Raw genomic sequence first — 10,646 nt, forward strand, 5'->3', positions numbered from 1 at the left:
ATCATTTTTAAATTTTGGGTTTAAATAAATAATGGAAAAAATGGATAACGGCCGTTTCCCGTTTCTGTAATTTAAACTGCGATGCCGGACTAAACCAGGACTACACCTGGTTTAGTCCAGGTCTAAACCAGGTCTAAACCAGGACTGAACCAGGACTGAACCAGGATTAAACCAGAATTAAACCAGGTCTAAACCAGGTCTAAACCAGGACTAAACCAGGACTACACCAGGTCTAAACCTTGTTTAGACCTGGTTTATTCCAGGACTAAACCAGGACTGAACCAGGACTAAACCAGGTCTAAACCAGGTCTGAACCAGGACTGAACCAGGACTGAACGAGAACTAAACCAGGTCTAAACCAGGACTGAACTAGGATTAAACCAGGACTGAACCAGGCCTAAACCAGGTCTAAACCAGGACTAAACCAGGACTGAACCAGGACTAAACTAGAAAAGCAGTCAGAGAGCGCCGACCTCTGCCAAGGACTACAGTCCTCCTCATATTAATTGTGTTTTCCATAAATATTTGTCTCGTATCTTTCAATTTGGAATATGAAAGATGATCCCATTGTCCATCCCTGAGTCAAATTTCATGGGGTTTGGTCAATAATTAACCCAGATATTGAGAAACAAAACTTTTGGCCCCATTTACCACAATGTTAACTAAAATTTCAAAGTGATCCAGAATCCAGGATTTCTTCCGGATCACCCCCAAAATGAAATCAGTTCTTCCTTTTCACATTTCCAACAAATCCTGAAAATTTCATCAAAATCGGTCCATAACTTTTTGAGTTATGTTGCTAACAGACAAACAAACAAACAAACAAACAAACAAACAAACAGACAAACAACAAACAGACAAACAAACAGACAAACGCCGGCAAAAACATAACCTCCTTGGCGGAGGTAACCAGGACTGAACCAGGTCCAAACCAGGATTAAACCAGGACTAAACCAGGACTGAACCAGGTCTAAACCAGGACTAAACCAGGACTAAACCAGGACTGAACCAGGTCTAAACCAGGACTAAACCAGGACTAAACCGGTCTCAGTCCCGGTCTGGTTCTGTTCTGGTCTCAGTCCCAGTGTGGTCCCGGTGTAGTCCTGGTCTGGTCCCGAATCAATAATGACAAATAATGAAGAAAATAGTTCTGTTTTTTGTTTTCAAATTTTTGAAAAACGAATGAACGAATGACGAAAACAGCGTAAAATTGTCCGTTTAAACTTACAGTGTGTAGATATAAAGAATAAAACAGGTAATTACAAAACTGTGATCGTCCGTCCACTAAACACGTAAATAAGAACGACTTTTTACGTCTGAAAACTGGATCTGAAGCGCGCTGAAGTCGTCAGAGTTCACAAAGAGCAGAGAGCAGGCGGTGTAAATGTCATTACGCTCGGACCCTGTGAATCCATAACGCGCTGGAGTGAGGCTGGATTAGATTTACACGCACTCCCCTCGGATCAGGAAGTGCGCAGGGATATATTTAATGCAATATTACTTCTGTTGCTATCGGAAACGCTGGGTAAATTTGTCTTGGCTCGGTCTTGACTTCGGATCTGACGGAGTCGGGGTAAAGTTTCCAGGAGTTTGAAAGTTGTTCTGTTTCTATTTGTGGTAAAGCTGCACTGTGTAACTTTTCGGCAGGGGGTCCGTCACCTTCTTGTTTCTATGGATACGTCATTGCTCTACATGGAATGTTCCACAAAGTGACTTTAAACAGCTCGACTTTACATTTATTCAATTACAAGTGGTTTTAAAGCTCAAAAACACCTTGAAAAACAAACATTCTGACTGTGAGCGGGGTCGCCTCTCCACAGATCTGACCTGTAACTTGAGGTTTGGTCTCCATGAAGATAAAAAGGTTTAATGCCACACTGTGAAACATTCCAGACAAATTACAAACATCTCCACGGAGAAAAGCATTTGACGGACCTTCCAGAGGAAAAGTTACTCCAAAAGCCGACAACTTTAAGGATTTGCACTTCTGATTTCATTTCATTATCACTAAAAAGAAAAGCGCAGATTCAAGAAAACTGAAAAATAAGCAGGTTATTTTATTTCCAAACAACCTTAAACCTTAAACATCTTTAATCTCTTATTTTCAAGACGCCATTTTGCCGATCTACACCTGTTTTCACCAACGCAGGTACACGCTCACTGTGACGTACACACTTCCATCTCCGGTTTTATTTTCCAAATTGGTGATACATGTAGGATTTGGCAGCGTCGCAGATTCATTTTGCTACAAATGTTTTAAATCTTCGGCTCTAGTGTGACATGTGGCGCTTCATTGTGATGACATTTACAACAAAGAGTTTTACAGCTTCGATTGGACATTAGGATCGTACAAAAATATCAAAATATGGATAAATCGTATCGTTTAATGTAGGGAGTAGGGATGGGCATTTGATGAAATTTTCTTAATCGATCGTGGGAAGAATTAACGATCGATTATCGATTAATCATTAACGTTTTTATATTAAAATGATCATCATTATTATTTCTATCTGCACTACTAATCTGCATAAATAAATTCAACTTTACGACATATAAACCATAACGACTCTAGAGCCACATCAGCCCGTTTGACATTATAATGTGTTTAATTCAGTTTTGTTCAACTCTCACAGAAACAAAACTTAAAACCACATCGCTAATTTGCATAAACTAAACGAAGATAAAACTACAGCTCTTGTGTCTCTGATGTGGTTCAATTTCTGTCAGATTAACTGACATGACTCAGGTGAATACAGGTTAGTGTGACCAGATTTGTGTTTGTCAAAACCAGGACAGCGTACGGGGGGAGGGGGGTGGGGACTCGTCATCCACATTGAGCGACTCTCACCTGGTAAAACTTTTTCCCACTGGACACCGAAACATATGTGCTGCTTTATACACTGTGCACATGGACTCACACTTGTCCCGAACGCAACAGAAAGCCTGGAATTTCTTGTACAAATCATTGTTAAAAACACATTTGTGCTTCGGTACGTTGCAGACTGACCCACTGTTTGTGTCTCGCTCCTTCTGATGCAGAGACACATGTACACACCTGTTTGGTCACACTACACACAGGAACATACATTCGGTTTGTCGATTAAAATTAAACGTAATCAATGAAATTCTTAATGATCAATTATCGATTAATCGACTAATCATGCCCATCCCTAGTTTAATGTGATGATACAGTATTGATATCGTGAGCTGCTGTATCGATATATAGCCAAGAGTATTTTTTGATTTATTTTACTGAATTATTTTGTGACAGTTACAGTTTCATTGTTTGTTCAGATGAAGGAAACTCGTTTATGCGACACATTTGACATTTTCACTGTTTTGATGATTAAAATGTTTGTGTTTCATATGAACTTTGCACAAGAAGTGGTTTAACAAAGACTTTTAGTATCACAGCCGTGATTTAGTCTTTATTTTTTATTGAACCGTATTGAATCTATTTTAAAATATATCATATCGAACCAAAAGTGCACTGTATTGAGATATGTATCGTATCAGAAACTTGTTAATGATCCCCCAGGTCTATTGGACACCACAGTTTTCTAACGTGAAGTCAGCATTTCTTTTATTAAGTTGTTTTAGAAAAGGGGTGTCCAAACTTTTTTCATCGAGGGCCACAGATCTAAACACAGATGGAGCAGAGGGCTGATCGAGGGCTGCAGACTGGTGCTCAGTACAGTGAATAATTTACATATGTGCATGTTTAACATGTTAGAATGAGCCGTCAGTCTTTATTCATGCTAAGATCCTTAAAACCACAAACTAAATATTCAATATAAACTTTATCAAAGAAGATTTTCAATATGCTTGCAGTAAAAAGTAAATTCTTAATTGATGCAAGGTAATTTGGGCCAATTCACCCCTACAGATTATAGATTGATATTGATATGTCATGCTTTTTAAAACTACATGGATGTAACAAACACATCCTGAAAATTCTTGTTTTTTCTCTTCAAATTGTCTGTTGAGGCCAGATCTCCATGAACACTTTTGTTTTACTGTAGAGAAACAAAGACGAGGATTTTAACATGAGATTTTTTATCTGCTAAAAGACAATAAAAAGTCCAGACTTTCCTTCAACATGTTAAAAATATTATTGATAGAGAAATGATTTTTATATGAGATCACTGCTGCTTTAAATTATGTCCACACTACTGTGGACATAACAATATAATAATAAAGTGTCATATTGTTTAGTCCTGGTTTAGACCTGGTTTAGTCCTGGTTTAGACCTGGTTTAGACCTGCTTTTAGTCCTGGTTTAGACCTGCTTTAGTCCTGGTTTAGTCCTGGTTTAGACCTGGTTTTAGTCCTGGTTTAGACCTGGTTTAGTCCTGGTTTAGACCTGGTTTAGTCCTGGTTTAGGCCTGGTTTGGTCCTGGTTTAGACCTGGTTTAGTCCTGGTTTAGATCTGGTTTAGACCTGGTTTAGACCTGGCATAGTCCTGGTTTAGACCTGGTTTAGTCCTGGTTTAGATCTGGTTTAGACCTGGTTTAGACCTGGCATAGTCCTGGTTTAGACCTGGTTTAGATCTGGTTTAGACCTGGTTTAGACCTGGCATAGTCCTGGTTTAGACCTGGTTTAGACCTGGTTTAGTCCTGGTTTAGATCTGGTTTAGACCTGGTTTAGACCTGGCATAGTCCTGGTTTAGACCTGGTTTAGATCTGGTTTAGACCTGGTTTAGACCTGGTTTAGACCTGGCATAGTCCTGGTTTAGACCTGGTTTAGACCTGGTTTAGTCCTGGTTTAGACCTGGTTTAGACCTGGTTTAGTCCTGGTTTAGACCTGGTTTAGTCCTGGTTTAGATCTGGTTTAGACCTGGTTTAGACCTGGCATAGTCCTGGTTTAGACCTGGTTTAGATCTGGTTTAGACCTGGTTTAGACCTGGCATAGTCCTGGTTTAGACCTGGTTTAGACCTGGTTTAGTCCTGGTTTAGATCTGGTTTAGACCTGGTTTAGACCTGGCATAGTCCTGGTTTAGACCTGGCATAGTCCTGGTTTAGACCTGGTTTAGACCTGGTTTAGTCCTGGTTTAGACCTGGTTTAGTCCTGGTTTAGACCTGGTTTAGTCCTGGTTTAGCCCAAAATGTGAAAACAGGAAAATACCGCTGTGTAATCCATTTATTTCAACAAAGTAAATGTAATCCAATTACCACTCACTGAAACAGTAACTGTAAGTGAATACAGTTACTCATAATTTGTACTCTGATTACTTAACGCCGCTACATGTAATCTGTTACTCTCCAACACTGACTGTATGCGCACAGATTTCCTCCGGAAAACGCTCGTCTAAACTCGGAATAAAAAGTGAAGACGCGACGCCACTTTTGCTTCTTCTGTTCAGACCGTCGTCGTATAAACGTTGCCTTAAATCGTGATCTAAATTTTAACATAATGATCCACGAGTGTCGTAGAGCAAACACAAGCACAGTAGTTCTTCTGTAAGTGTTTGTTCACGCTTCATTAAGGCGAATTAAAGTGTAGTTATTGTTCTCGTGTCTGTTGTTATGTCATATCATGTCAGAGTTAACTTGTATTTTCTTTTGTTTTGTGTCCGTCAGGTGTGTGTGGCTGCGGACAGTGAGTAGCGGGAGCATGGCGGCAGGTGAGACGATCGATAATGTAATGTTTGTTTGTTTTTTTGTTTGTTTGTGTGAAGGTCAAAGCTCCATCTGCATCTGCTCAGAAACACCGACAATCTACACGAACAAATGTTTCAATCCGACAATGCAGCACACAAAAAAAAAATATATATCAGTGTACTGAAGTTTTAAGAAATATGGTGAGATTTATTCAAACATTCCTCCTTCTGGTAATAATTCTTCTGTAGAATAAACTGAAGAGAAGAGGCTGAAGTTCCAACGCAGGAGAAGTTTATTTTCAGCAGCACAGAACCCGGAGATATTTGTCCTCAAGAGACTGTGATACTTTTGTGTATTGTCCATTCCTGTCTTTATCATTGTTGGGAGTATTATACCTCTAAAAGCTGGAAGTCAGTGAAATTTCTCTAACATTTTTTTTTTAAGTTTCTGGTAATGGATCTGAAACTTAGTCTGTAATTTTGACATTTTTTCTCAAATTTTTGAGTGAATTAACTGACCCATGTGTGAAAGATGTCATTTGCCACGCTTACATGAGAGCTTTAATTCTGAATAAAAATAAATTCCGCTTTAAAAAGACCACATAAACCAGCGGTGTCCAAACTTTTTTCATCAAGGGCCACATATCAAAACACAGACGAAGCAGAGGGCCGGTCGAGGGCCATAGACCGGTGCACATTACAGTGAATAATTGAAATATGTGCATGTTTAACACATTAGAATGAGCCATCAGTCCTTTATTCATCCTAAGATCCTTAAAACCCACACACTAAATATTAAATATTGGCTTTATAAAGGTAGATTTTCAAAAAACTTGCAATAAAAAGTTAATCTTTCATTGTTGCAAGGTAATTTGGTCCAATCCTGCCAGAAGCCTGAGGGCCAAGAAAAGTTTGTCTTAGGGCCGCATTTGGCCCACAGGCCATAGTTTTGACATGCCTGACGTAAACACTTATTTCCTAATGAAGATGATTATTTGGAATTAAACTTAATTCTGAAGTAATTGGGTTGTTTATGCCGAAATGTTTATTCTTCTTAAAAATAATCCTGGTGGTTCAGTTCATGTTCGTTGTGTCGTCCTTCGATCCGGCTCCACCAGTCGTGTCTTCGGACTTTCCTCCACGTCTCTTTGGATTTGTGAGCAGGATGTGGGAGTGGGCTGAGGTAGAGCAGCCTCACACTCACTTTGTCTTCTTCCTCTCTTCTCCGACACTCTTCCCTTCTCCTCCTCAGCCGACAGACGGAAAGCGCGATGAGACAATTCTCCAGCTACTGCTTCACAATTATCGGAATGACCGCGAAAAAAGTTTGGATCATGTTTGTGTCTGTAGCATAACGACAAACCGAGATGACAGAAAAGCCGGGAGCTGCTGAAGTGTTTGTGTTTTCTTCCGATTGATGTAAATCCGTTGGTGTCTCTGTCCAATCAGAACCTTCCCCACCCCCAGACACTGAATGGAATTAAATAAAGATGATTTAACGAGTTTTCCAGTAAACCTCAATTCAGAATTATTATTTATTATTTATTTATTTTTAAGCAGAATATTTTAATTCCGAACTATTTAATTCACAACAATTAATTCGGAAGTAAAAAACATCATGTAAACGTGGCCACTGACATCACAAAAGAAGCATTTTACATGTTGTGTTATCATCAACTTATAGAAAAACTATGGAAATATATTTAGAATTGAAGCAGTCTCTCTTTTCTTTTTAATGTTCTTGACCTCTCTGTTCTCTGATGTTGGTCTCTTGTAGCGTTCCTGGGCGGTCAGGACGCTCACTCCGTCCTGAAGCGCTTTCCTCGGGCCAACGCTTTTCTGGAGGAGTTGCGTCAGGGAAACCTGGAACGAGAGTGTGTGGAGGAGAGCTGCAGCTTCGAGGAGGCCAACGAGGTGTTTGAGAACAAAGAGAAGACTGTGAGTGTCCACAGACACGACTGAAATGTTCCCATGATTATTACAGACTACAAAGAGACAGACAGTACCTAAACCAATGAGGCGATACAGAATTATTTTCAAGCAATCTTCAGCTTAATCTTATGTAATGTCACCTAAGGATGTGCAATTAATCAAATATAAAGGATTTTCCTGCTTGTCCCCATGGAAATAGATAACTTTAATGGAATAACAGTGGAGTTTAATATGGAATTTATTCATGTTATTAGGTTCTTTTTCAGACCAAGAGTTTGTTTTCATACCAGACAGTTTAGGTTAGGTTAGGTTCAGTTGCTTTATTCGTACCTGTAGGTAAATTTGTTTTGCAGATTTGAGAGGCTGGTTCCACATTTCACATTTCATTGATCCACAAAACACGTATGAAAACTAGGGCCGGGCACGTTAACGCGTTAACTTTGCGTTAACTAATTAAGTCATTAACGCCGACAATTATTTTAACGCCGTTAACACAGTTTTTATTATTTATTTATTTATTTTATTGTAAACGTCTGTTTCTCACTGGCTTTTATTTTGAAAAAGTCCACCGCGAGCGTTTCTTTAAGTTTGACGTCTTTTCTTTACACTTTTTTCACTTTTTTCTGACCACGTGAGATGCAATGTGTCCGAGCCTCCACGAGAGCCGCGGGTTTGGTCGGGGGCTCCGGCTCCGGCTCCGGCAGCGGGTTCAGCCGCGGGTTCAGCCACGGGCACCGGCTCTGGCCGGACCATCCGTGCGCTCTGAGCTGAGTTTATTTCTTTAGTTCAGTGCTGGAGTCACTGATTTACCCAGATACCACTGGAAGAAAAAATGTGATTGGTCCATTTCCATTCCATTATATTAACCCTTTGTTTCCTAAAAAATATCAGTCCAAGTTTATAACACTGATCTAGAAATTATTACTAGTGTAGTGTTCATTACTCACAGCATAAAAAATATTCAATAAATATATTAGTAGTACAAACGTCCATTCCATATTTTTTCTTGAGCCTTCCCTGAACACCTTGAAGACTCTGAGGTTCCCCTGGGAAAGAAATGCTGTTTACACAACAAATGTTTGGCTCTTTCATTTACATTTCCAATAAAAGAGCGCTATACTCTACTTTTTAATTCATTAATTGGTTTTGCGTATAACATGCGATTAATCGAGATTAATCGCTCGAACTCATGCGATTAATCGCGATTAAAAAAAATTATTTTTGCCCAGCCCTAATAAAAACACAATTACAAAATAAAGTGTTACAGAGCTCCAGTGCAGAATGGTTTGTTCCATAAACAATTAGTTACATTCATCCATCACACTTGGCTAAAATCACAAAAAATATTAAATATGTTAAAAACACACAATCTTAGATAAATAGATTACAATTGATTCATAAGTACGACAGCAGCTGGAACGAAGCTCCTTCTAAAACGATTCGTTCTAGATCTTGGGACTAAAAGACTCTGACCAGAGGGAAGCAGCTGAAACTCTGAGTTTAGTGGATGTTTCACGTCTCTTAAAATACTCTGTACTCGAGACACTTACAGAAGACGTCCCAGAGACTCCAGCGGCTCTGAGGATGAACAATCACCTACTCGCCCATTTAACCGACTGATTCAGGGAGTTCTTGTTTTTAGCAGAAATGCTCCCAAACCACGAGACCAATGGAAACATTAAAACTAGGGCTGGGTATCATTAAGAAGTTGCCGATACGATACATATCTCGATACACAGGCCATGATACGATACATATCTCGATACAGTGCACTTTTGATTCGATATGATATATTTCAAATCGATTCGATACAGTTCAATAAAAAATAAAGGCTAAATCACGGCTGTGATACTAAAAGTCTTTGTTAAACCACTTCTTCTTGTGTAAAGTTCATATGAAACACAAACATTTTAATCATCAAAACAGTGAAAATGTCAAATGTGTTGCATAAATGAGTTTCCTTTCACTCCACAAGCAAAAAAACTGTAGCTCTGTAACAAAATAATTTAGTAAAACACACCTAAAAATACTCTTGGAGATATATCGATACAGCAGCCCACGATAGCGATACTGTATCATCACATTAAACTATACGATATATCGATATTCCGATATTTTTGCACACCCCTAGTTAAAACAGATCCAATAAATGTTTTCTAAAACAGTGTCCTCATGGTTCTGTCTGCACGGTAAAAGGAAAACTTTCTCAGACAGTGAAGGCGCTGGTGCCTCTTTTACACACACCAGAACAATTATCATCAAAACTCAATTTTGAATCAATGAGTGTTTCAAGATATTTATATGAATCCACACACTCAACTGACTAACCTTTTATCACACTGAGGCGCTCGCTTTCGAAAGTCAATAATCATATCTTTCTACTGCTCCCTGCGTTCTTTCTCATAGTCATGTGAGCTGATTTAAACAGGTTTTGGCGCTGTCTTCCTACCGGTGGAGGCAGGACGACAGTGCCATCTGCAGTCCCACTTCCTCATGAAGTATTACCACTCTGAGGAAAACAGCAAGTGAGAATTCGAAACGAAAAGAACCTACCGTATTTTCCGGGCTATTAGGAGCTCTGGATTATAAGGCCCATTGTTATTAAATGGTCTATTTTTGAACTTTTTTCACAAATAAACCACGTGGGACTTTAAATGAAACCCAACACTGTGATGGGTGAGTGGTTTTGTTTGTTTGTGGTGTTCACAGTGACTCTGGGCTTTGTTCAGTTGTGGCGTGTAGGGAGGGTGCTGTCTGGGACCAACAGATTGTCGGCGAGTTCGCAGTGACTCAGTTGTTCAGTTGTGTCTAGAAGTGGCACATTGCACTCGCTTTTTCGGTTCCTTCCTCTGTTCCGTTCCTCGTCGACGTGGAGTGATGAGTGTGTCTGTGGGTGTGTTTCGCTGTGCGGTCGCTGTCTGCTCCGTGTGTGTTTGCGAGTGGTGCGGCTTAGTACTTTACTGAAGTCGTACTGGGACACCTGAGTGGATTCGTGTATGGGGCGCTCTGTGGGGCGCAGTCATTTTTTGATGGGGTTAGAGGCTTAAGAGCGCGTCTAATAGCCCGGAAAATACGGTAATAAGATAAATTGTCAGAAGACCAAATGAACCTCATTT

The 10,646-nt window shown here is 39.6% G+C and overlaps 1 protein-coding gene across 1 annotated transcript in view; it reads left to right on the plus strand.

The window, feature by feature from the left end:
• The window catches only part of LOC110175027 (transmembrane gamma-carboxyglutamic acid protein 3), a 29,767-nt gene that overhangs the window by 8,314 nt on the left and 10,807 nt on the right, over positions 1-10,646 (plus strand). Inside the window, exons 3-4 of the mRNA XM_020941151.2 lie at positions 5,579-5,622; positions 7,376-7,536. Coding sequence (XP_020796810.1) covers positions 5,613-5,622; positions 7,376-7,536 — 171 coding nt within the window. The 5' untranslated portion in view covers positions 5,579-5,612. The remainder of the gene's footprint in view (positions 1-5,578; positions 5,623-7,375; positions 7,537-10,646) is intronic.

The sequence above is a fragment of the Boleophthalmus pectinirostris genome, unplaced genomic scaffold (assembly GCF_026225935.1).
Source record: "Boleophthalmus pectinirostris isolate CB_2022bp ecotype Guang Dong unplaced genomic scaffold, ASM2622593v1 HiC_scaffold_12, whole genome shotgun sequence".
In the NCBI taxonomy this organism is placed as follows: domain Eukaryota; kingdom Metazoa; phylum Chordata; class Actinopteri; order Gobiiformes; family Gobiidae; genus Boleophthalmus; species Boleophthalmus pectinirostris.